Raw genomic sequence first — 27,819 nt, 5'->3', positions numbered from 1 at the left:
GCTGCTCTTCACGGGCTCTGCTAACGATGCCTCTCCAGCACAGCTCCGCCAGGACGTGGCTGCGCATTGTCCTCCTAGCAGGCATCGTGGTCCTGCTCGTATCCCTTGTTGTTGCTGTCGTCCTGGCTTCTGTTCTGACTCTGGGAAAGCAGGAGATCAGTCCAAAAATGCTGAAATGGGAGGACATAGGGACCACCAGGAACCTCCAAGAAGTCATCCTGGGAAGATGCTACAGCTATGTCTCAGCACGGCACCCTGAGCTTGGGTGAGTAACCGCCTCTGTCACGCGTAATGTGGTATAATACAAGCGAACAGAAAAGAGACAGCTACCATCTCCACTGAACCACGTCCTCCAGGTTTGCAGTGGCATAGAGAAACTAGGGGAAAAAAGTTGTAGTCAAGTGTTCTGCAGCAAAATGCACAAAGTCAGACTGCAGCTACCTGTTCCCAAGCCCTTTCTTAAGGAAGCTGCCTGCAGAATGAATGTAGACAGTGTAGCACTAGGTCAAAAGTCACCCATAAATACATTTTGTAGCTTCATAAAAGACAGCTAAAATATAAGCTGGATTCTAACAGGTTTGAATATGTAGAGGTGAAGGCAATTCACTGTGAATCCAGGCTGTGAAAAATTCTGTAACATGTAACTCTGTATTCACATAACCAAAATGTTACACAGGAAAGAGGAAAAGGAGAAGGTTCAGCACAGATTTATAGGATGGATAAGTATGTTAGAAAAGTGTTGGGAAATATATAGGGTTTATGCAAAACAGATGTTATTAACACGTGGGTAAGACTTCTTGTGTGAGTTCCCAGCAAGCAGACTGCTTTCACAGGGGAATTCAGATGGCTCACAGTGCCAGCATGGGCCATCCCAGGCAAAATCTCTCCCCTCAGCCCACCGGCGTGCTTAGCGCCGCGATGCACAGAGCAGGTCACGGTTCTTACCCTGCCGCAGGTCTGCAACAGCATATTAGGGCTGAGAGCGAATGTGCAGGTGGTCCGGCCTCGCGGGGCAAGGCTGAGTACGGGATAAGGAGTACCAGAGGTCCCCCTGCAGGTAATGGGGACACCCAGCACCTCGGGCCGGATCCAGCGCAGGTCCCTGAGCAGGCACAGAGGAGGGAAGGGACTGTGCACCCAGGAGCAGGGGTCGGGAGGAGGGGGGCCAGGGCAGAAACGAGCAAAGATATCCCCCGCAGTAGCAGCCAGCTGTTAGAGCAGCACAGGCATAAAAGCATGGATGAAAGAGGTTGTGAACCTGGAAGAAAGGTAGATGCTAAACTACTAACACGGACATCCTATACATAACTCCTCTCGTGGAGGTCGTTCAGCTCAGCAAACTTGCTTGTCTAAGGTGAAGCTCCACATGCAGCTCTCCTGGCCCATGTAGCAGCTCTCTGCCCCGAAGGGGGAGTGGCTCCATTTCCCTTCTCCCCAGCTCGTCCTCAAAAACCTTTCCCCTCTGAAAGCCAGAAACTACCTGCTGGAGAGCCAGGGAAGGGGGTAGGGAGAGCAAGGGCCGCATCATTTCTGTGGCAGCACCCACCCTGTTTTGTGTCCTGAACGAGCTTCTGCTGGAGATTTCCGTTGCCTTGAGCTGAGCCCAGTGGGGCTTGCCTCGCACCTTGCCCCAGTAATACTACATTCCTGGCCTTTGACTTAAAAAGATAATTGCCACTTCACATTTTCACGACATTAAGCTGAAAACAAAGCTTAAATATATACATAGTTTGCTTGGATTTTGACTTTTTTGGGCCTCTGCTTCCAGTGCAGAGAATCCTGTATGAAAAAGCTGGTTTGCAGTATTTGAAGGAAAATGGACACACAAAATATCATGGCCTGACCCCTCAGGGATTTAAGTACACATTTTACATTAAACACCTAAGTGGTTCCAGTTAAGAGGGCTGCTTTTATGGGTAAAATAAAAAACCTCCTGAAGCTTTTGCAAAATAATGTACATATTTCTAAAAGTGTACATTCATTTATTAAATAAGAATACATTCAATATCTAAATCTGAAATTATTTTGGAAGCCTAATAGCCTTCATTACTTATGCTTGTTTGTTTCATTCAAATTGGGTGCTGGAGATGTAAAAAATCACTTTTGTGTAAACATGTTTCTAGCCAACTTCACATATGTTTTCATTCACAACACAGTCTGAATCTGAACCACAAATATGGCTGGAAATAATTTGTTTAAAAAATGCTTTCAAGAATACTTTTTAAAAAGTCACAAACCCATGGTCATAAGTTTTCTAAAATGGTTGTTTTTACGAGGCATAACATTTTGTGCTATTCTAAATCCAACAACATTTAATAGCTTCAGGAGGACTGTGAGCTCTTTCTTTCTTTTAGATTAAATGACTTCTCTATAGTAGGACTTTCTTTTTTTTTTTACCTATTGAAGAAACAATGTGAACTGTATCTGAGAGAGACATCATTGAAAAAGGAAAAATGTTCATTTGCATGCACCTGAAATGTTCAGGAGGTTCCTGAACAGAAAAAGTAAAACATAGGTGCTGCCTTTTTTAGGAATCTAATTTTAGATTTGTCATTTCCTCTCCTACTGAGATAGTGTAGTATGCAGTGTAACCAATCGCTTTTATCACGGTCACTGTCTGATGATAAAGCCAGTGCCTTTGGGACACATCACAGATCCCTATATCTTTCATCCTATGTTCTTTCATCATTAATGTAGGCCTTATATCTTCCATTCCATGAGCTCTTTGGGGTACTTAATCAAACAAAAGGATTAAGGAAAATGGAACTGAAGAAACTCAGACAGGCTTATAAGCTGATCACGCTGTGTCTTATACTCAGTTAGGCCTTTTGTTGCCATTACTCCTACTAGAACTTCACTGCTTTGGTTATAATTCTCCTAATTTCCTCATAAATTTATTTATAGTGTGCTTATGCCCTTCTAATCTTACACCAACACGTGCATTTGTTTAAAAAGCTCTGCTTTTAGTAAACTCATCTACATTTTCTCTTATTTTTACTTACCATCATGTCTGTAAAGGCACTTTAAAATTTTCTCTAAAATCCTGGATATGACTTAGTTTAGACCAATAGACCCCTAGTTGCCTTGATCACTTTCCTTCCTTCTGCTTTTACCACACATACATATTGTTTGCCCTTTTACAGTCAGAATAATCCAGATCTGCTGTCCTTCACCACAAGCATACATAGACTGTATATATTTTTTTTCTCTTTTGACTAGCTTTTTGTTATCCTTCAGTTCTAACTCACATATTTCTGCTTATCTTGACTTTCATGTTTTCCTGGCTAAGCCATCACTTCCTACTTTCAGAATGCTTCAAAAGCAATAGCCCAACCAATCCAAAAGTGCTTTTTGGTTCCGCACCTCTGCAGTTGCTGCCAATGCCAAAAATTTTGACATTAAGCCTCAGCCTAACCTCTCTCATCATCCTACAACTTCAAGTCAGAGATTAATGTATGCTTGAAGGGACCTCGGTCAGTCTTTAGGTCCAAACTTCCCCCCCAGTCAAAACACAGCTCGCTGCTTTTACTTCAATTAGCATCTAGAACATTTCCAAACGTTACTGTAACTCTTTGTGCTGATACACCCAGTTTTTCGATCATTTCCTTAACTTGTGCATCTCTCTTCCATGTATGCTTTCATGTTTAACAGCAGTACTATACTCTTGTTAGTGTATAATTTGATATCTGTAATGTTTAAAATGTGGCCCTGCTGCAAGCATTGTTTAAAGCATGGTGTGTATTAATTTCCCTCTTCTTTAATAATCTATGTATGTATATATGTACATAAAATATTGTAAGGGTATGTGCATTATATGTGCTCACTTTTTAACTGTAGAACAAAACGTTTTACAGATAATATCATTATCTGCATTTTACAAATGGAGAAACTAAGGCAGAGTTTCCACTGCTGAAATAAACATAACATTTGACACAATTCCATCAGGGGACCTGAACTGCAATTTTTTTTTGCATTCCTAGTGATCAATTACAACAGGTTGTTTTTTTAAGGCACACCACCAATATCTACTAGCGATCTAAAAAAGCATTTTGTATCAGTCCATTCAGATATTTAAAATGTGCTTATCACTGGCTGTCCAATCAGAAGTCTTGCTTAGCATTTGCACCTCTTTAAAAGTTACTCAAACACTACATTTTCCTTATTGCAAATACAGCATCTGATAAAGTATACAAAATAAAAAAATTTCTGCCTTTAAAACGTGCATAATAACAAGCTAGTGTGATCTTACTATCCTGTATTATGATTAATTTTTGTAAATATATATGCATAAAAGCAGCTTTGACAAACATTCTCCATTTCTCTGCTTGATTAGAAGAGGAAATACAGTCATTCAGTTTGCTTTTGTGTTGAACCAGTTTTGCTGTGCAACCTGATCTTCGTTTGCATTTTAATAAAAGAGGCTATAAGAATCTCACTTGATAAAAAAACTCCCCGCAAAAACCCTGAAATGCCCCCCACCCCTTCTTCATTGGGCACGTCTTGCAGTGTAACAAGACAGAGCATGGAATGAGCAAGAACTATAAGATTTGGTTGCATTCATGAATATGCATATTAAAGAGTTTTTATACAAAACCCACTGAAATCTAAGCTCCATCTTTGATAATATTTTCATTTTTTGATATCAGCAATGTATTCATTACAGTAGTTAGTAAGTGTGATCATAACTACATTTTGGACTGCCATATTTTGATATTTTGAAATTAGAATAGCTGATTGGTTTTGAAGCAAAAGGTGGATTGGTGACCTATATTAATAGGAATTTCTAACGTTTCCAGACCACACAAATGGATTTAACAGGGGCCAGGAGTCTACAGTCCCCACTAAGCACTGCTTTTTCAACTACATACTATAAGTCATGTGACAATGTCATTGACATGCTGATGTACACCTTCACCATCAGGTCTGCAATAACTCTAGAAGATACTGGACATATTAATGGAGCTCTGTACATAGTATGCAATGAGCATGCTCTGTTCATACTCCATCTTTTCCAATTCGAAATGTGGGTCAGAACCCAGCCCAATCCCCAAGACCAATAAGGCCACTGGAAAGACTGTTGCAGACTTAGGTGGAGTTTTGTAAACACCTCATAGGTAATCCGATTTTATCCCGTAAGTTTGCTTGTTCTCCACAATCATCAAAAGTTTCAGTCCCTGTATTGCAGTTGCTTACTAAAGAATAATTCACTACTGCTGTATACAGCACTTGTTTCTAATAATTTTAACTGGCTTTGTGCAATACAGCCCTTAGTATTATTTCTGTTGCTGTTTAGATTTCTCTCATCCGTCAGGTACTCCTGGACAGAGAGGTTTACATGGTGCTTAAGAATAATTTGCACACATACACTTTCCTCAGTTATTCTTCCCAGGTAGAACTCTCTCTGTGCCAAAGTTTAGGAGAAACAGGCAGTGAATGCCAAATGCCTCTAAAAATGCATTTGCAATATTAGCCCCATTTCTAGGAAAAAAATGCTGATGGTATAGCAGCAGGCTTTAGGGTATTTTCCTTCCCTGCACACAGAGTTGCACAGCTACATAATCATATTAAAGATTAGTATTATTTCTTTTCAGCATCCTTAGAAAATATTGACCGCTGCCAGAAGACAAAGACAAAGCAATAATGTATCACAGCTCAGAAATGTTTTGAATATCAACAAAAGAATATTAATATTCTTTTTGAATATCAACAAAAGGTGCAAGTTCTGCTTTCACTAGTCTTGCAAAATTCCCATACTCATCAACACTAGCCATTGATATGTGCTGTACTTTTGTCTGGAAAATGACACTAACACTTGAAGGATTTGACTTCAAATTACTTCATGTCCTCTTTCCCAGTATTACAGACTCCCTCTTGTGGCTAACCGAACACTTGACACCATTTCAGTTTTCATGCAATACAAATTTAAATGCACATTAATATAATCCTGGTATAATCAGAATGGTTTTAGAACACCTTACTCAAATCCTGCCACAAGTTTATCTTAAGAAACATTATCTATATGGAGGTCATAGTCACTGAGCCCTGAAACACAAACAGTGCTTCTTTGTTAGTCTAAAAKGAACTCACCTTACATTTGCAGTTCAAGAGATTTTTTTTTTTCATTCCCAGATGAAGACTACTCCTACCCCACTCAGATCTGCACACTTATTGCTCACCGATCCACTCAAAATAAGCCAAACTTGCAAGGACCTACTATTTAAAAATGGCTGAAGTTAAGCCAGCTTATTTTCTGTCTAGCATCTGCCAATGAGATAGCAACAAGCACATAGACAAGGAGCCAGTTTAGTAAAATATGTGAATCTATAGGCCCAGCAATCTTACTGTGTCTGATTAAGCAGTGCAAAAACTCTGTGATAAAGATTTTCAAGAAAAAATAGAGTTCAGTAGAATTTCAAGAGATTTTTCATGCAATGTTGTGGACATACAATATAGATTTCCCCCGCAAATATAATTAGACCAAATAATGTTGCTTTTGAAGGCAATGGCAAATTCCCATTATAAAAAATTTAGTAGTCCATAGTTCTGTTAAATTTAGTAAAAACTGGTGCACAGTCAGGAGAGCTTTGCCTTCTGACTGCATGATCATGAATGCATTTTTGCCTTTTCATTCCTTTGCAAACTCTGGAGATGGTGATACACTTTGACAAAAAAAAAAAAAGCACCATGATTTTGTGTCGGATACTATTGTATTTTCAGTATAATATATTCTAGAAAGAAATTCGATTTTTGGTGTGTGCTTACTTTTGCATTCTGCCTTCATGCTATGCTAAACATTTTTAATTAAATCTCCTTGCATTTGTTCACTACTTATTAACACTTTCACACCAAGCATGCCATGTCACAACAACCATGATTTGATTCAGTGTTACAAAAAAACTAGTTCTGCAGTTAGTCCAATGGCATATTATTTAAATGCAATTGACTTAGTTTTATTTTATATGATCATGGCATCATACTCAAACTTACCTGAAACTTGATTTTTTAAGAAGAACATAAGCCCTATATAAGAGAAACTTTTGACTCAATCACAGTTGTCTGAAGAGTATTGTGTTACTACCTAGTACTGCACCCCATTAGAATGTACTGCGTCTCAATTTAGTATACATAGAACTACAAAGATTTAAATTTCCTTTTTTACTTTGAAAAAAAACCACACTTTTTAAAAAATAGAATTGTTACAGTGACTTCTTTTAGTTCCAGAGCAAACTAGTGGATACAAATGACTTTATTTGCACTCTGTTGTGTGCTTGTCTGTTTAACATCTTAATGACCTGGATGATGAGGCAGAGTGCACCCTCAGCAAGTTTGCTGATGATACAAAACTGGGAGCAGTAGCTGATACACCAGAAGGCTGATAGATCAGAGGGACCTCAGCGGGCTGGAGAAATGGACAGACGGGAGCCTCATGAAGTTCAACAAAGGGAAATGCAAAGGCCTGTCCCTGGGGAGGAATACCCCCATGCACCACTACAGTATGGGGCCCAACCAGCTGGAGGACAGCTCTGCAGAGAAGGATCCGGGGGTCCTGGTGGACAACAAGTTAAACATGGGCCAGCAATGTGCCCTCATGGCAAAGAAGGCCAACAGCCTCCTGGGCTGCATCAGGAAGAGTGTTGCCAGCAGGTCAAGTGAGGTGATCCTTCCCCTCTACTCTCTCTACTGCTAAGGCCACATCTGGAGTGCAGTGTGCAGTGCTGCGCTCCTTAGTTCAGAAAAGACACAGACATACTGGAGCAAGTCCAGCAAAGGGCCACAAGGATGATTAGGAGGATTGGAGCCTCTGTCATACGAGGAGAGGCTCAGAGAGCTGGGATTGCTTACCTCAAAAAGAGAAGGCTCAAGGGGGACCTTATCAATGTTTATAAATACTTGATAAGAGGGTGTAAAGAAGACGAAGCCAGACTCCTCTCATTGGTGCCCCATTAAAGGACAAGAAGCAATGGGTACAAACTGAAATATAGGAAATTCCATCTAATCATAAGAAAAAACTTTTTTACTGTGAGGTGATCAAACAGTGGAACAGGTTGCCCAGAGATGTTGTGGAGTCTCCATCCTTGGAGATATTCAAAACCTGACTGGACATGGTCCTGATCAACCTCCTCTAGTTGACCCTGCTTTGAGCAGGGGGTTGCACTCCATGATCTTCAGAGATCCCTTCCTATCTCAACCTATGGCTCTATGAAAAAGCTTTTAGACTTTCAAGAGGTCTGTCATGTAACTAGAACAAACAGTGATGCAGAAACTTTCTGGCTCATTTGCTCTGGCAATGGTGTTGACTTCTGTTGCTACTTTTGGTTTGTCTTTCAGTATTAAGAGGGACACTGTATTATCATAATAACACATGGCTCATTAAAATGGGCAAATAGAACATTTGTTACAATGTTTCACTGTCTGTTCTTAATATTTCCCTCCCTATTTCAGATGCCAATGTGTTGAGTTAAACACTTCCTCTGTGTTAGCCTTTGTTATATGAAACATACATAGTTCCGTTTTTTATTTCTATTCACACGGCTGCTTACATTTGCCCTTGGATATTTATAGCAAGGTCTTTTGTATCTTTTACAACTGTTTTTCCCCAACCTGTGCATGAATGACTTTTGTTCCTTTTTGTAATTTCTTAATGACTAAGATACAATGATTATAAATGTTAACAACTGTTTGAGTCTCACTCAGAAGTACAATTCCATTAAAACATGCTCTAGTGAGCTTTAATGAGGAATTGGAAAATATCATTTATTAGAAAAAATGGCTGTTTGTTAGCACTTTAGGCTTTAGAGCAAGGGTTACTGCTTCTATAGTTGGTTCTTTAAATGACTCCTTGTGCTGTTTCAGGCAAGTTTCCATAACTATTCTGTGCTATTAGATAGGGCTCCATTTGAGTTTTAGTGTCACCTCTTTCTAGAGACAGTTAGAAAGCTAGATTAGAAAGAAATAATTTCCTTTCTAGCAAGAGACAAGCTCATATGGCAGTGAATAACTAACATTCATTTGTTCTTGAGATAATTAATAGCCAAAATAATTATTTCTGCTCCTCTGGAGTACAAACATCAATGCTTGTCTGAGAAATACCATCCAGTTACAGAATTGGATGGCAAATCTTGTATTTAGTTCTGTGCAGATTTACCCTCCCAGACAGTAACTCCACTGATATAGTAATCTAAAGTTTATGAGTGTTATGGGAATTCTGGGAGGAGATGACAAAAGATGCATTGTCCTATCTCCATGGCCAACATCAATGCACTTTTGAAGTAGAGCAATGCAATGCTGTTGGGATCTGATTCTGTTGGGAATTTAGCTCTCATTTTGGCAGCCCTATGTTTCCTTATCTGCCCATTGTCTAGATCTACCTAAAGACGTATATAAATGATTGTTACATGACTATGTGTTTCTCATGTTCTCAAAGACCTTAAGTTTATTTAATAATGGTAAGATATTTTATGGTTCTTTGTGCAAGATTCTATGGGATTTCAAAGCATTTTTTGGTATTTGGAATAGCTTACACTGCATGACTCAGGATTACCCTGTCATATCATAAATAAAAAAATCTCCTTGCATAAGCAGTGAAAATCTCCTTTGGTTTTCATCCCATATGCCAGAGAGAAGATCATTCTAGCTCTACTAGCCTTCTACAAATTAATCATCAGAAGCATTCATTGATGAAGTACTTTTGTACTGTAATTTCATGCAGGTATTTAGTCAAGTACAGTTGTTTATCCTTCAGTCACTTAGTTACCTATTCTTTGCCTTCTTTCTTGTTTATTGATTTCACTTTGGCTATGCAGAGCGATTACTGATGGCTCTCTAAATTCTAGCAACACACTAGGATTGAAATTACGTAAATTTGGATGAACCAATCCAACAATTCATTGTTGCTGAAAGGGGGAATCCTGTACCCTCCCACTCCTCCCTGTTCCCTGACCTTGCTTCAGTCCTGAAGCATACATGATCTGTAAAGATGTCACTGAAACCTGCCATGCTCAGAGGTGGTTTGCTGATAGGGTAGTTCACCTGGCATTACTATGGTATGGTGAAAACTGAAGAACTGTTTAAAACATCAGAGCACTGTGGGGAAATATCACTTTGTTTATCCATGGGGATATGAGGGATAGATCCTTCTTCCTTCAGAGGTCAAACAGAGATCTCCCTCATGTCTCCAAGAGTAAAAACAGATGCTAAAGATGCAATCTCGCTTCACAGAAGATGACACCAAAATAAGGTATTACCAAGGAGCTCACTGACAGTTCTACTAAATCTCCAGTCTGCTGTCCTGTCCTTGTCCTGCTGACACATGCCACCCTTGAATCAGGGAACTCTCCTGACCTACTGCATTTATGCCACATCCCAGCAATTTTAGTTCTATAAAAAAAAAAAAGTACTTCAAATCCTTATTACAGAAAAAAAAGTATCTACAGCTGCATTAAACCACTGAGCATTTCTCTGTTGTCACATACTTTTATTTAGATCATTCTTGTGGATACGTTTTCCCAAGATTAGTATTCAGAATTAAGTAACACTAAAAATAAGTTTTCTAATCAAGATGCCAGCTTAAATATGTTCCCTTTGTCTCTGTTGATGACATGGCCCTCACTTGGAAATTAAACTGTACAACAACTACAATCCTCTGTCAAAATGCAGTCCAGATGGGACTTCAGCCCTTCTAAAGGCTGCATCCAGGTTATAGAACATGGTTTAAAATGTCTTCTGCCTTAGCAGTTTGTTTTTTCACCTAGCAAAGCTTAAACCTAGCCAGCAAATAATCTGCTGATATAGATGAACTTCTCACTGGTTTAAAGCTGCCACCTCTTGGCTCAGCACTTCAGGAAGGTTGACATCACTGAGCATCATCCTGGAGCACCAATTCCCAATTCACATAAAATACTTAAGAGGCTATAAGCCAAGGCCATGGGCACAGCTGCCATTGCAATCATCTCCTTCCTGCCAATGGTGACAGACCACAGTGGCAAGGAGTTATCACTTGTTCCCTGTCATTCCTTGTGCCCTCACAGGAACATATACAGCCCTGGGGCACACACAGGAGAAATCACATCTCACACTTCTTGTTTCAGACCTCTAGACGCCTCACCTCTGCTGTGGGGAATTTGGTTATTCTGCCTACAGGCAATCTTTCCAGAAGTCTTTCTCTGAGGCAGTTTTGGGTATCTGTCTCTACCCCAACGCCTTCTTTACTGGCTTCTGAACTATTTAATTAACAGAGAGCAATACTTATAAAATCAAGCTGCCAAAAAAATCAATTATGTCATTCTCATATTGAACAAAATAGATAGGTTACCTTAAATATTAAGAAGATGGACACTTTATATGTAATTACACTAAGTGGGTAGTGAAATGCTAGTGCTTATTCAAGACTTCGAGATTGACAGCTCAGTTTCATGATTTTTTTATTAATTATTTTCCTGAGTAATTTTTTCCCCTCTCCATTCCTCTCATGTTAAAACCAGCAGCCAGTAATCTCCTCAGATCCTCAGCTATGACTATATATTGGCTGACCTCTCTTCACTCGTATTTGTCTGATTTCTAGCACAAAGATATGTGATGGGAGATTTTAGATGCTAGAATAATAATAATGAATCTAATCTGTTGTATGCACTTACTCATTTTCTGATTCAGTGATCTGAAGATAAGTCAGACTGTCACAACACATAAAATGCACACATTTAAAGTTGCTCTCAGCTGCCCCTTCTGATGATATCCTTCTCCCACTTGATGGCAGTGTTCACCTTACATTTAACTCCTCTCACAAGCTTCTTAAACTGACTGCAGAAACTCTAACTACATCAGCTTGGGTTGGGCTTTGCAACTACTCCAAAAAACTTCTCCAAACCAGCAGTGAGACACGGCAAGTCTTGAAGCAGGGAAGGGGCAGCAGAAGGAAAAACAAAAATATGTAGGGGGGAAAAGGTAGTAAAAATATTCAGTGTTACAGCAGGCTCTCTTTCAACACAGGCATAAAAGTGAGGTTCATTGCACAATTTTTGACAACATAGAGACATAGCTACTGAAAAGGTCAAATGAAAAAATAAATAGAATATGAATGTACAAATAGCACTGCTGTCTACAGCTGCAAGCAATTCACCTGAAAGAGGCAGATAATCTGATACATAGCATAAGTGAATCTGTTAAATGCAGAAATAATTCTACTACGTTCAGATCCTTTGATATGCAATCTTCTTCTAAAACACATGATCTTCAGTCTTTGACAGATGAAGATAATGCCTTAGACCCCCTAGCAGACGGTGAATTGTTCTTATGTATTTGAGGAGCTCTGATATAATTATAAAACTTTTCACTGGCTATTTGAAAAGCCAGATTTCTAAGCACGTAGGTGCTATTTATATTACTATTTTGGTTAGCGGTGATAGCAAATGGGAGGGAAACCTGGGTAACTGCATACACAAGGCAACAAAAAAGCCACAGGTCACAGTCATCTGGACTGCAACTTTTCAGCTGAGAGCCAGAGCCTCCACAGAGGAGCTTTCCAAATTTCAACTGCTGACAGTCTGGCCTGTGAGGTTTAATCCCTGCAGAAGTCAACTATGTAACAGGTCCTTCAGCTCTGGGGGTTGCTCACAGCTCTAGCTTCAGAGCCTCACCACAGACACTGCAATTAAAATCTCAGTTTGGTTTGAAGAGGTTGTCCTGTTTTAGAAAGAAAACCTCAGGACCTTAGAAAAGTCACTGTTGAATATGGGGGAGACCATGTCTCACCAGAGAAGTTTCTCCGGCCTGCTGGAGTAGTTTGAACCATATGATCAGATTTGACTGAGTTCTCTAGAACAAAGCCAGAAAATCATTTTCACTCATAAATTTAAAATGGGTCCCATACTTTAAGCATGTGTCTCTTTTTCAGTAAAAAACTAGAGGCAAAATACACCAAGGAAGCATTGCCCTTCATAAGATGTTCTTAGCATCTGACTGATGCCAGTTCAGTGATGAACTGAAAACAACACTCTGTTCATGGAGTAACTGAAACCACCAGGGATGAAATCCATGCTTGATATTATACCAATTAAACTGTGGTCATGTCCAGTTAAAGAAAAAAAATAAAATTACAAAATTAAAGAAAAAAACCCTATATTAATAGTGATTTCCCAGATATCTCAATGCTAACTCATTCCTTTAAGTGAAAGGATACTCTCTCAAGGTTAGCCAGACCAACGTACTGATATGCAAGAGATAATGTTGCAGAAGCTGTCCATTTTTCTAATACACACATTAAAGTTTGGCTCTAGAATAGCTGCTAATGGAAAAATTCTTGGCCTCGGTTTCTATTTGACAGATTAATGTGAGATTCATTAAAAAAGGTAAATGGACAGAAATACTCAAATTCATGGGAAAATGCAACTTCTACCCAAATGTAAGGACAAACCCGGGATATGCACTGCAGTATATGTAACATTTGCATTTAATAAGGAAACATAGTTTTAATGGTTATATCCATTTGTATCCCAGCCGTTATTTGATGCTATACTCAGTGCAGTATACATAGGCTCTCTTTCCAAAAGGGCATAAGGCCTGGTCCTGCAATCCTCACTTTCAACTGAGAAAGGGTTAGAGATTCAGTCCCTAATTTTACAGCGGGTTTCACAGTGTTCCTTTTAAGAGCATTAGTTATTATTTCACGTTTACCAGCATTTAACAAATTTTATTCACTGAAAATGATGCTTGAAAAAATGAAACATAAAATTTGTATATACTTATTTTACACCTCAATAAATTTGCCTTAAACATTTCAGATTCTGTAACAGAATAAAAAGGCCTTAAATATTTCATCATAAGCAAAGTTAGCCTTAAATGAAGAATTCTATTATGCAAACATAAATAGAGATATCACATCTGCTTGATGCAGAATTAATATACGAACCAAAACATACAAACAAAAACCAGAGAAAGATTGCATATGTGTCCCCCACAGGCCAGTATGTAAGTATGTTCACCATGGACTCTTATATCTGAATCAGATAAAGTTAACTGACTAGTAGACTAGTAATCTCTCTTTCCCCCCCTTTTTTTTCTTCTATAAACAAAACAAATAAAATTAAATGAATCCATTCTGTATCTGAGAACTTCCCAATGAGAATTTCACTAACATGAAAGATTTCAGATTCAATGGATTGGGATTTTTCTGATAAAAATATATCTTAGAAGTTTCCTAAACAATCCCAAATATAGTATTTATACTGTATGAGGTTTTCTTTCTTATGCTCCATTTGAAAATGTAAGTTATGTAGCTATCAACTACTTCTGTGTCAGTTCCCCATGGTGCAAGAAGTTGCAATCAGAGAAGTTGCAACTAACCATGATAATAAGAGTACTAAAACTTTGGAGCAAAAAAGAAGCCAGCTGTACCATAAGAGGTGTTGTTAAGAACTTAGGGCAGAGGAGTTGTAGCCAACCATGAAATGAGAATTGTTGTAGTGTTGTGGAACGGAGGAGAAGTATATCACAAAATAAAAGTTATTGTTGTAATCAAAAGTAGCCAAATAAGAAAAAGAATACATGCTAATTAGTTTGAACCAAATAACCAATATCACATACAATACTAAGTTAGAACTGTAACTGCATAAATAAAGGCAGAAGGGAAGGAAGGCCAGGACACCTTGGAGTGGATTGCCTGGTCCTTCCTGGTGTGATACTGGCCCAAGCCCCATCTAGTGTTTCTAACAGAGGCATTGCCTCTGTTACATAGTGCTGTCAGGTGCTGTAGCTCCCTTCTGGACACAGCCAAATAGAGTCTGACCTTCTCTTTGTGTGATGTTTCTTTTCCATAAGGTTTAGGAACGGAAGGAAGACAGTTCACATCCAGACACATCCCAACACAGTCAGGAAATGGCCAGGAGTTGAGAAGTAGTTCCAGGTACCATAGTTTAGGCAAAGCCTATATAATATGAAGAACTCAATTCTATATTTTCCGTTTGCCCCTCTGATGCTCAAATGGACACTAAATAGAAATCTTAATCAACTTAAGCAATAGGAATTAGATCACACAGCTGTGGTGAAGACTAAGAGCATTGTAGAATGCTTTGAAATCCTAAATGAATTGTTGTTGTTTTTCTTAATAAACTTTTAGGACTACTTTTAAGAGTAATCAAATTCCACATCCTACATGTTACCTGGGTACCAACTGATAACAAAGCCTGTAGCTGTGTGTCTGCCATATAATAATTGATCAGTGTTATTTTTACAATGCTCTAAAATTAATTCTTCAAAGAGCTTTTAGTGGGAACACATTGGGAGATATTGATTACAAATAGTGAATTAAAAACAGATGAGTCAAAGATGGTCAGAATAGTTCTATTCAGGCATGCAGACTGCAGGACAATGCAATCAACATTTTAAAATTTACATAAAAATAAGGAAAAGAGAGATGCAGAATTTCAAGTAGTAACATCTCTGTTACACTGTCGCTGAGATGCAATGAGAGAGGCAGGCCTTCAAAATGGGCCTAAAATTACAGGAGTATGAGGAGTAAGGGAAGTGCACCTATGGCAGACAGCCTTGAAAACACATACTAGACAGACAATAACTATGAATTATCTTAATGTAACATTTTGATTCAGTACTTCAAATACAAGAAAGCAGATAGCCTGAGCAGTCCCAGGCTTTTTATGGCGTAGTTTTAGAAAGGGAGCATGTCACTATTTCAGTGCAAGCACAGCAATATGATCTCTTGCCAGCAGAGTGCAACAAATTTCATTTTGGTAGTACAAAAGGAGCTCTCTCTTCTGTCAGCAGAAATGTGTTTTATTTCCAAGGCTGATGACTATGCTGATGAAGCAATGTCTTAAGAAACAAATGGAGATTGAGGTGATACAGTTCAGTTGAGCATGCACCAGTTCTCCCCAATGTAATTTTAGTGTGATTCCTCTGACTCACACCAGTGAAAGCAAAAGGCCTAGAACCTGTAAAACAGTGGAGGATCAGGCAGAGACTGAAGATGAAGTACCTGATTAGGATCTCAGATATACCCATGCAAATCAGCAGTAGCTCCAGCAAAGTCAATAGCTGCAAACTAGTGCATAACTAAAAATAATATGAAGTCTGAAATATACAGACTTCTGCTTCTGTTTTAGATAAAATTATGGATATTATTTCTGTAGGGTTGTATGCTCCCTGGGGAGACTCATTGGCATATTTTTTGATCACTATATCTGAGCAGGCAGTATCCTTCAGCCATACTTGTAAAATGTATGACCTATTTTCTGCCACATTTCCTTCTCATGATTTAGTATGAATAATCAAGAAACTTGATCTTCTAGTTATGTCATGTCAGCAAAGCTCTTTTAAGGGACATAAACATAAACTCCACTCAGATATTACAATAATCAGCAATGTAAAATGCAAGAGAGAGAAAGAGATGTTTTAGAACTGCTCATTCCTCAGTTTATACTCAATTTACTGAAGGTAGTCAGCTTTTTTGATGGATGAATTATTTTAGTGCCTGAGCATAGTCAGAACTCTTTTAAAATCTGATACATAGTGTTTGAACATGACAGAAGGAGATCCTTTCACAGTCATAAATACTCATAAATACTAACTAACTACATTTTAATCTTTTGGCAGAGATAAGGATTGCCTGAAAATATGGGAATCATTAAAGCATGCGTTCATTTACAAGAATCCCTGTAACATTACAACAGAGGATTATCAGCCTTTAATGGAGTTAGCAAGTCATCCTATACCCTGTAACAAGGTAATGGTCATAACGTGTGGTGGGCTATATAAGTAGGATTGTTGTGGGACAACATGTCTGTACTCTGCCTAGAATGATGGATCTTTTCCATAATAACTGTGAGTGTCTCTAAGTCGACAAGGCAGGTATTTTGCCCTTGGGCTTACTGCAATTGTCCTGTTGTTTTCACCTTTGGAACTAAGTAAACCTGTTCGTTATCTATCACCGAGAAACATCCTTGCACAAGGCTTTGCTTCAAAGGGCAATACTGGGGTCATCCTGATAAAGTTATGGAGACGTCCCTGCTCCCTAGGCATACAGCTCACTGAAAGAAATATGCAAGCATGCAGTTAGAAGGGCGCTGCTTCTAAAAAGCTGCTCTTCCATGCATAATTCAAAAGCACTTAATAAATTAGGAGTATATACACTATGAGAACTGATCAGAACTTTTCTTTCAAAATGCTTTACAGGCTGAACATGTCCATGTCCACAAAAAATAACTATCCAAAAAGTTTTTGGAAATGGGAGCTGCAGTGGGCTGGAGGAATAGAAACTGACCCACTAATGCAAACTTGCAGCATTTCAATAAAAACTATGACTCCTTCATTATCATGGGGTTTTTTTAAGGAAAATTTCCTGACCAGCTCTAGTATCAGTATCACTTATTCCACTTTGTACCTTATTTCACAGTCACTGTTTTGGAGCAAGACAAATGACCTCGTTCATCGTTATACAAAGTCCAATCACAATTTCCTTACCTTGGAGGATACCTTGTTGGGTTATATGACTGACAGGGTTTCATGGTGTGGAGACCCCTCTGCCCCAGGTAATAAAACCTATTTTTCATATTACAAATATCAACATCAATATTCCAGATCGTTCTTTTCCTTAGACCTAAACATAGTCCCTCTTAAAATATTCTGTTCTTGTAATTTATTTTAAAACCTCAACCATTTCTGTCCCATGTTATGGAAAACCAAAAAATACTTACTTCTCAGGCTGATTCAAAAAACAGAACTTTTTGACTACTAGTAAACACCAAATTGGTCCTTCAACTAACGGTCACATCTAGCCCACTTTGTCTAGATTACTCAGTAATTTGTCCTATGGGACAAATTGGATTTGAAGAATCCCATTCAGGAACATCCCAAGTTTTGGCCACTCAAAGTTACTGGAACAGCATGTAGGTGCCTTGGGATTGTTGCTACCCATGTGACTTCTGGATTGGTGCTTAAGGCTCAGCGAGTTCTAAACTGAGCTGGAGTTATTGAAAATGTTGGGCAAAGTTTAGTTTTTCAGCATGATCAGACAGCATTTGTCCAACCTGTTTTTCACATTTCAAACTGTTTCCCATACTCAGTTTACTGGAGATTATTTGCATACAGGTCCTGCAATTGTCTGACTGAAACATGTATGAGCAAACAGGAAAACCTCCAAACACGTGTAAATTAACTTTCCTCTTATAACTTTTTCCTCATGTGGCCTTCTTGCTTTGACAGGGTGCAAATCTTTTTGCCATTGTTAAATAGTTCTCAAAGTCCCATTACCATCTTAACAATATTCCCTCTAAACATAGTTATTCTATAAATTTATTTCTTTTCAGGAATCAACTATGAATCTTGTCCAAAACGGAGCGAATGTGAGAGCAACCCTAGCTCTGTATTCTGGAAAATGGCATCCAAGATGGTAAGATCTAGACTAAATCTCAACTACTCTGTGAATGCTGAAAGACACTACATTCTTGACACTGCTAAAGTCACGGGCTGACCTGACTGGGACCAGCATTTCATCCACAATGTGGAAATCTAGAGAAAAATGTGTATTATTAAGGTTTGCTTTCTGTATTGGATTGATTGGATAGGAATCACAGGCTTTGATCATGCAATCAAATTTATACATTGCTAATTCTTCCATCCCTTGAAGCCATGTTAACTGTGAATAAAAATGCTGAAGTCTTCTGCCACAGACCCATCTACAGACAGGGTCTCAATAAAAGTTTGATATCTGTATATCCAACATCCATTTTTATGTCATAACTGATTTCATGCTTAGAAAACATTTCAGATTAAATATCTATGCTTTTAAAAAGGTAAAAAATGGATTCATAACCAAATCTATTTTGTCACAGTCATTAAATACGACTTTATTTGAAACTATGAAGAGCTGTATAGTGTTTGACAAGTCACCAGAGAAGTCATTTCCCTCTTGAATAATATAAAAAAATCTGAGTTTGAATATTTGGACTCAAAACCTGGAATAGTAATAGTTAACATGAGCTTTAGCCTTAGGTATTAAAAATAGGGGGTTGGAAATGCATATTCCCAAGATCCCATATTTATGTACGATATTTAATGTCAAAATAGTTTGACCATTCTTATCTGTGGACAGAGACTATATGCCAGTGTCTAGAATACACTTGGCAGACAGCTGGAGCTTTACAAATAGTACTTACAATAATAATAATCACCACGTTAGTCTAATCACAGAACTGAAATTGTTAAAAAAAAATACATTTTGACATGTTAATGTCAAGAGCAGCTCACAAATTGCCATAGAACTTTGCCAAGAGGATAAGAATCTCCCTGCACTTTGCCAACATAAACCTGAAGAGGATGTCTTCACAGCATGCTGATCCTGCAGGGTTCTTATTTATGCACCCATCTGTACACACGTCAGCCCCGATCACATGAATGAGACCCTGATGCTCAGCGTTAAGCATTTATCCTGGCTTTGCTGAATCAGCGCTTTACAGAACGCTCATTTAACATGTATCTGCCAGAACTACTTGCCTGTATCTGTTTAATTTTACATGTCTCAGAAGATTTCACCTTTGATATGACTGCTAATAGATGACTCTCCAGATGGAAAACAAGCTTCTATGTATTCTTCAGCTATCATTTACAGAAAAAAAGTTTGCTCACTAAAAAGAAATTATGAGTAAACTAATGTACATAAAATTTTCCAAGCTCAAAACAGTTTCAGTGTTCTCATTAATCCTATCAGTTCCAGAATCTGGGATAAACCACCATGCAGACTTAGGCTTGCTCAGGTACAGGCTTTCTAGTCCAAATATATTCAAGATCTAGTAAAACTCATGGTTATTACATTAGAAAGTTATGCATAATTAAACCCTCCTGTAACTTCATAGCTCTCAAGAGCTGTGTTTGAGCCACACTGTTTGTACATAAGAGCACTTGGAGGATTTGGTAAGTACAGTTATCTGTGTTAAGCTGTTTAAAAATTCTTTCTCTTACCAATGAATTATATATCTATCTAGAGTACTGTGGGTATTCTATGTTGTAACCTTAGTAGTCTTAAAATATTTGGGCACGAGTTTTAAAGAATAAATGAATAATGATTACATGATCCAGTAATTTAGAAATCAAATCAAACAAAACTTGGTGATGAGTTTTACTAAAACCACTGGAGAGAAAAATCCCAAGCCACAAAAGAACACAGAGCACGACTCACAAGGTAACAAATATGTGATGATTCACACCTTAAACCTGTGGCATCTCTGTTCTGGCTTGTTCTCAGGGTGTGAGTTAAAGTAGCCTGAGGACTATTCCAAGTTACTGAGGGAGCTAACAGACCCATCAGACAGCTGTAGCTGGCAGAGCTCTGGAAGGTTGCATCCTCCTATAAATACTGAAGATAACAGTGACAGCAGAGTTGCTATACCAGTCCCATGGAATCTCAGACTGCTAATTTGTAGCTAATTAATGCAAGTTTATGACAGTTTTGCCATAATCTTTAGAAAATTTATTTTCACTGGTGTCTTCAGGTAAAAATACTGGCCATATCCTCTACCTGTATAAATCAGCTCTGATGACATCAAAGAAGTTACAGTAATTTCCACTAGACAAGAATCTGATGTGACACTGCATGTAGTGTTAGAGTACGATGTCCGTTTGTTCTGTTCAGTTTGCAGAAGCAGCATGTGGTGTGGTTCAAGTGATGCTCAATGGGTCAATAGAAGCTGGAGCTTTCAGAAGCAGCAGGTATTTATTCAGCATGCTGTCATTCCTGTTTCTCTGTGAATACTTGTTTGGGGCCTGCATGCTGGTGAATGGGTCTCTGCCAGTGAGTCCCAGTGCAGACTGGTTTTTGGTAAACTCATATATGCACCTAAACCCTTAGCTGTTGCAGAGCTGATTCACTTAGCAGCCTTCTATACAGCAACTTCAATTTAAATTCTTCTGGGGGTATGTGGTATGACCTCCAATATGCTATTACTGCATAAAGTAACTCTGTTATTACAATTAATCTAGATCTGTATAGTATGTTATACCCACATGAATGACACATTTCTAACTACTCACTAAGCTGACTTGATTTTTCCCCTCCAGACTGTGTTCCCTTGGATTACCTGAGAGGAAATGCAGTCTTGGGTAATACTGAAAAATGAAGAATGTGCTGGTCAGCAAAACAGCCACGTTCATTTCCTTTGCAACAAACCAAACCAATAACCCATAAACCAAACAAGAGGAAAGACACTAAAGATGAAAAAATCTCAGCTTGTTTCAGTCTGAAGACAGTTTCAAAAGTTCTCATGAAAGTGAAATAAGAATGAGGAGAAAATCTTTTATCACAAGATCATTAAATATTCTATGAAAATCCAGTGGCAAGATAAGATGCTCTTTCATTGAGAATAATAGCAGCACTAATAAACAAGCAGTACCAGCTGGGGAAGATACTCTGTACATCTCATTTAGATACCTAAATACATTTTGCTTTTTCATGTCCAATTCTTACAGCATTTTTGGAAGTATTGAGATCTCTAACTTAAATCCAGATAAAGTCTCTGCAGTACAGATTTGGCTTATGCATGACATTGGTGGACCTCAAAGGTAAAGTACGCTAACACAAAATGAGTAACAGTGCTTTGTGTCTCGAATGCAGACAGTGCAGTTCAGTTCTGGAAAATGGCTGTCTAACAGTGATGCTGTCTTAACTCATCAAACCTACTCTACATTTGCTTTCCTAGCCGCTTACTTTAGTGGAAAGAATAACATTTTCACCATTATTTTCTTTAATATTTTTTCATAGCTACTCCTGAACAGTTATAGCTAAGACAGAATAACATTTTTCTTGCATTCAGTAAGCCCCGTGACCTTTAAATTCTGTATTGCTCTTCCAATTCCACTGAGCTCTACAGAGCCTTATTACGGGTGCATCACTTAAGTCACAGAGCAGGCTAACTTTGCAAGGGTGAACAGTTGGAGAATATCTTTCTTACATGGGAGCAACATAAATATGCTGAGCAGGTAACCAGCAGGTCAAGAACCATTTTTGCCAAAGTCATTTTTAAATAAAAAATATGTAGTTTAAATACTTATTGTGGAAGTATTGATACCAGACACTGACCTCAAATGACATCCCATGTTGTAACCGCTCCCCTAGTATAAGCCGTAACAACCAAGAGGCTGTCTTTGCCACAGAAGCTGACGTATCTATCACAGGCATACCTCTGTCATGTAGTCAGTATGCTGGATGTATTTCTTTTGGCTCACTGCATAGAAGTTGGATAAAGAAAAGGACATTGGGAAATATGTATATATCTTAATTCCCCCACTATGGCTTTAGGTACTTTCTCCCATGATTTCCTAACATCAGAAAAAAATTCCTGTTCCTCCTTCTCAACAGCTCCAACAACCTGGTGTCTTGTCAGCCTTCTTGACACATCTTCTTCCTGTGCTAAGTACTCCTTCACAATAGTTTCCTTATTTTCTACTTACTTTCAAGAAGAATGAGGGAGCTCCAATAATATTTATTCCTTTTATCTTCTGATTTTTGTCTCATGTTGAGTCACTAATAACATCCAGTAAGTCTTGTGAACAATGAAAAGCTAGATCTGTTTTCCTGTTATCCCATATGTTAGGAATAGTCCTGGACTTGTCCCAGTATTGTATCACTGTCCTGAAGTGTGTCCCACACTCTGGTCCAGGAGCTGATTTTTATCCTGGCATCCCAAGGCAACAAGTCTTTTGCAGTGTCCCCATCTGCGTCTCCATCCATTTTTCAGTCTTCTCACTACAACTGTTAGGCCCTTGAGCTATTTCAGGCAAATTCATCATAGAGATAAATATCTCAAGGTTATGACAGTCCTCCATGGTTCATGAAAACCAGCAGGATAGAAGAGAAATACCCAAATCAGGGTTCCCACCAGTGGAAAAGTAGTTGAAGCAGCCCCTTATCCAAACAGAGTGACAGCAGCCAGCAGACTGAATCAAGCAGACAGGAGATTCTCATATCCTGCTTCCTCACATGTTTCCTTTCTGTTTCCTGCTATCTTACATCCTACCTGGGACTTAGGTGCTGATTTTCATGATTTGGTCCTTTCTTTCTGATCACACAGAGAACTTGATCCCACTGTCTTTCCACAGGTCTGAATGAGCCTTATATTGTGCTCCTATGGACAGATGACACTAGCAGCTCCAGAGCATTTCTAGAGCACATCAAACTTGTGAATGGAAAGGAGTTATCTCCCATAGGTATCTTCCTGCACAAAGATTTTTTGCAAGATACACAGCTGAGCATCATGCACAGTTTCCACCAGTGAAGGCCCAGTAGTAGCCAAAGCTCCACAAACCCAAACAGACTGCAGCACATTAGCAAATAAGACTAGTATCTGCTCTTTAAGAATCTTACCTGAAATAAAGCATGAAGTGACATAAGGTAGAAATTAACTGAGTTTTCCTGTACACACATGGAACGCAAGTAACAAAAGACTTTTCTCTCCAGTGAGTCCTGCTCAGGTCATTCCATAAAGAGGCTAAAAGGCATCTTGGAAGAACGAAACTTCAAGATCACCTGTGAAGAAAATTATAGGTAATTACCTGCTCTGGGTTAGTGCCAGCTTGCTAGCATAAAACTAACATTGCATCTCCCTCCCACTTACAATTGGGATATGGTTTTCTGGGGTGCTATATTGTGGCTTCCTGGATTACAGCCAACTAGAGCAAGCTCCCCTCTTGCTTCCATCACATCTGCAATGAGGTTGTGTTCCTCCTTCCAGCTCTTCTCAGGAGCTTACACTTGTGCTGTAAACCTCCTGTTGGCAGGGTCTGCGGCTTGCTTTCTTCCCTGTACTCCCAAAGGTTGACTCCATTGAACATGTTCAGTTGCCTTCAGGGAAGCAGCAATCCATCCTCCCTCAACAGGTTTTATCTGACCAGGTTTTCATCTATGGCAATTCAAACTGAATAGGCAGCTTTCCTCCCTGTTGCATGCAGATAATACATTATGGCAAGGATAGTCCTTACTTCCCTTGCTATTGCTTGAGCTTCCTATCTGTCCGTCTGCTTTGTCAGAGAGTCAAGCATGAGAAATGACAAGTATTATTAGTTATTGTAATTCCCATTTGTCAGGAGATATAAACAGGAGCCTGGAAAACAAAACAGCCCAAGTTCTGGCTTAGTTAAGATCTCAGTCTGCCTGCTGAGGAGCTACAAAAGCCTGAGACCTCTATTCCTCAGTGGGGGTTCAGAGACCTTCACGCAGAGGAAACAATGTTCTTCAGTGACATTAAAAAAGGAGCAAAGGTTCAGTTTCACTCATAAAGCTCAGTAATCATTTCTTATCTGTTAAGAACAGCTTTTCAGGCTGAAAAACACATACTCTGATAGGAACATTTCCAGACTAAACAAACATTTCAATAAACTGCTGAGTTTCATGACATTAATTTTAAGTAAGGGAAAGTTGGTCTGCAAAGGAGACATTTGCTTTATAAAGCCTTATCTGGTGCTAGGATTTTAATCTTCTTGAAGGCAGAACAATAAATTCCTGTTTAAGTATTGCTGAATCTGAATAATGGGTGCCCTGCACATTGTGAAAAAATAACACTGGTGTGGTGCATAAATCTGCCAAATCATAGTTCTCATGTACTTACTTTCTCTTAGGGTAAATGCAGCCTTTAACCAATACTCCCAGGACATGCAGCTGTAATGAAGAACAAATTATTTCAGACTAAGTTTGTCCTATGGCTTTGTAAGCTACTGTATAGGAAGGGGCCAGGGGAAGAGGGGAAAATCTGTAGTAATTTAGATTCCCCCATGGCTCAGGCCAGGGAGATAACTGTAACACATCATGAAGAATGTGTTCACAAACACTTATTGCTATGTCTCAGTTGGCTCTTAAGGCAGAATAACTAATTGGGCTTTCTGTCAAAATTCAATTGATACATAGATAAACAACTATGTAGAGCAACATGGACAGTTAATTATACTATTTTATGTACAGAGAAATAAGAAAAACAATAATTTACTTGTATAGTAAAACTCTTCAGGATAGACCTGACAAGGTTATTTCATTCCATTGAAGTCAGTGCAAACAGGACTACGTGGGTCCGTATCGGCAGAGCGTCTGGCTTTTCATTCCATGTGGCAATTGATGCTGATCATAAACTGTTGCTTTTGCTAGTGTCAGCAGTGTCTTCCAGAAGTAACTCAAACATTGACTCACTGGATGCACTTCCAGCAAAAAATCTAAGCCTATATGACATTTTTGGCAGCAGTGTTACATTGTAACAATAAGGGTTACCAACTGAACTTTCAGCATGGCAGTAACTCTATAGTCAATGCAAGGTATCTTATTTCTTTTTCATAATTATTTTTGCTTCCACAGTGTAGCTGACATACTGTAAGTTCACACCCTTCTTTACTTTGGAGTCACTTGTTCTTGTACCCAACACCTATAAACACCAAAGTTATCTTTCTGCAGCATGACCTAAAAAAAGTTATCCTCAGAAAGGACAGTCACTTGATGAGCACAGATGTAACATGCACTTTGACTTTTGCATTTAGTAACTGTGATGCTATTGTTGTACACGCAAAATGACTACTATTTGTTTGTTTTTCTGTCTCATCACAGGCCAGTTCAGCTCCTTCAGTGTGTAAATAATCCTGACCATGCAGACTGCAGACTTTGCAGCAGCAACATGGAAACTCCATGAAACAGTGCTCCACACTATTTAAGACATCCTTTGATTGTATATGAAAGAGAAGATGTGCCTACATAGTTTAGAGTGATAAATAGCACCATGGTGTGTACAGTCAGTAAACAGAAATCCTTGCTGTTGATACTGAGGGCCAAGTAACAGATGACATTTTAAGTGTGATTACTGTACACATGCACACAAACAAAGAAACATATTACTTCAGAAAGGCCAGGATCAATATCTGAGGAGAGATGTTTTGTTCTAGTTTGTTCTCTTTTGCACAGCTCCTGTCGTGCACAGAGAAGGGAATTAGAACAGGGGTTCCCTGGGGCATGCACAGAGAAGAGACATTCCAGTGAAGACAGAGCTTGCCAGGGTCAGCTCTCTGCTTCCTTCCCTCAAAAGGTTGGAAGAGAAATGACTGGAGCATGCTGCACTCTTGCAGTTCCCAAGTGGAATATCCCCTAGAGGGGAATATTGTCCAGTGGTGCATATTATAAATTCACATGAGCTACTTTGATTTATATAGCTCAGGGGAGAGTGAATGAGGAAGACCTGAAGTTTCTCCTCTTCTACTCCTCATATGGGTCAAGCAGATCCAAACAAGGTTCTGACCTTTTCTCGCAGGGACTGCAGCAATTCTGAGAGGCAAAGCAAACAGTGGAAAAGACAGAGCTGTTCTTACCTTTTAATGAGCATCACAGAAAGTGGCCGGTGGGGAAACAGCTGAGCCAAGCCAAGGCAAAGACCAGAATCTGCTCAGAGCATTGCCAGCATCTGTAAGAATGCATTGAGCGTCTAGCTGGGGAGAGAAAATAGCAAGACTGACTCAGACTTAAAATCCTACTCAGTACAGTTCTGGAAACACAGTTACGGTTCAGATTACATTCTATTCTTAATATAGTAATAAGTGTAAGCCTTCCAACATTTAGAAATGGCCCCTTAGACCACAGCTTGGCCATCCACTGGAACAGAGAGAAACATCAGAAGGTTGCCAAAATAAGGAGTCTCTCTTGACTTCAGTTTCTTAGGTGAAAGGTGATGCCTTGCAGTATATAATTCACAATCATCGTGGACATGCTGTAATACAGTGAAACAGCAGGTTTCATTGATTTCCTTTGGTTTCTATTTTGCAGTTCTCATATGCATATTCAAGAACAGTGTTTATAAGAAAATAAAGCTCTGAGGTCAGCTTCTGGCCTCACCTAGAGTACGTATATGCAGTGCCATTGACACCAGGAGAAAAGGCTTTTCTCTAGATATATTCCTAGGTGTTGCAATGCCAGGGTAACCAGCAATTTGCCAATTCATTAAGTAGACAGAAATTTTTGTGATCCAACAGGCAGAATGTTACAGTGCTAAATATTTTAGTGACTACCCAGCATCCGAAGCGGCCTTATGGAACTATGCAAGCTGGTATAATTTAGAGCATCTCTAGATAAACCTTTGCTCTGTAATACATGGACCTGCGCTGAGCATACCTTGACACACCCAAGGCCTTACCCATAATGTTTACATTAAGTGAAATGTATTTTTATTTGCACTCTGTTATGTAACTACTTAGGTGTAACAACTCAGACACATACCAAAACTTTCAAGTAGGTTATTTCTGACTATAGGTTAAGAATTTGTCTTAACACTCATTTTCGTACCTATTCTGCCATAATACAAAATGTTGACTGTAAAATTGAGATCTGTAATAAAATTGGTGATAGCGAATGTTGACAATTCAGTTTCACATTCTGGTTAATTTCAGACTGCATATGAAAACAAATGACTTACTAAAAAAGAGGGAGATTTTCACATGAATTAAAACAGTCAGAACTAAATGGAATAATTTTACAAGCATTTCCACAGAAAAGCCTTACTTGAACTGTGAGAATAAGAACTAATTCAGAAAACCAAGGAACTTCATCTTTTGTTTTGTCCTTCTTCCTTCCCAAACTATTTTTAACCTTTTTTTCTTATGTTTGAAACTACTCCCAGGCATTAGTGAGAACCTACGGCCCTGCCATCTCCATGGAAGATGGTTTGGCTACTTAGCCTGTATTGAGGCATTTGTGCACACTACCCAAAGGCCTCTCCCAAACAGACTTGTTTTTTCCTTGAGCTGTAGACCTCAGTACACTTAAGTATTCACAGGAGCATTCTTACTATGACCAGAAGCACA

The 27,819-nt window shown here is 38.9% G+C and overlaps 1 protein-coding gene across 3 annotated transcripts; it reads left to right on the top strand.

Annotated features, from left to right (window-relative positions):
* On the top strand, window positions 1-27,369 carry LOC112970833 (ADP-ribosyl cyclase/cyclic ADP-ribose hydrolase 1-like). 3 transcript variants are annotated; one of them, XM_026075651.1, is made up of 8 exons: window positions 1-265; window positions 16,603-16,732; window positions 17,402-17,537; window positions 18,315-18,397; window positions 20,636-20,712; window positions 21,469-21,561; window positions 23,456-23,542; window positions 25,583-27,369. In XM_026075651.1, the coding sequence occupies exons 1-8, from the start codon at window positions 27-29 to the stop codon at window positions 25,662-25,664; spliced, it is 927 nt and encodes a 308-aa protein (XP_025931436.1). In that variant the 5' UTR covers window positions 1-26; the 3' UTR covers window positions 25,665-27,369. The 3 variants fall into 3 exon arrangements, 2 of the variants coding, with proteins under 2 accessions (XP_025931436.1, XP_025931437.1); XR_003255182.1 differs by lacking the exon at window positions 25,583-27,369 and having other exon boundaries at window positions 21,469-23,205; window positions 23,456-23,517; XM_026075652.1 differs by lacking the exon at window positions 21,469-21,561.
* The last annotated feature ends 450 nt before the right edge of the window (window positions 27,370-27,819 follow it).

Source organism: Apteryx rowi, unplaced genomic scaffold (assembly GCF_003343035.1).
Source record: "Apteryx rowi isolate R43461 unplaced genomic scaffold, aptRow1 scaffold_409, whole genome shotgun sequence".
NCBI lineage: Eukaryota > Metazoa > Chordata > Aves > Apterygiformes > Apterygidae > Apteryx > Apteryx rowi.
Note: the sequence above shows the minus strand (reverse complement) of the source record. Positions and strands in the feature narration are given on the sequence as shown.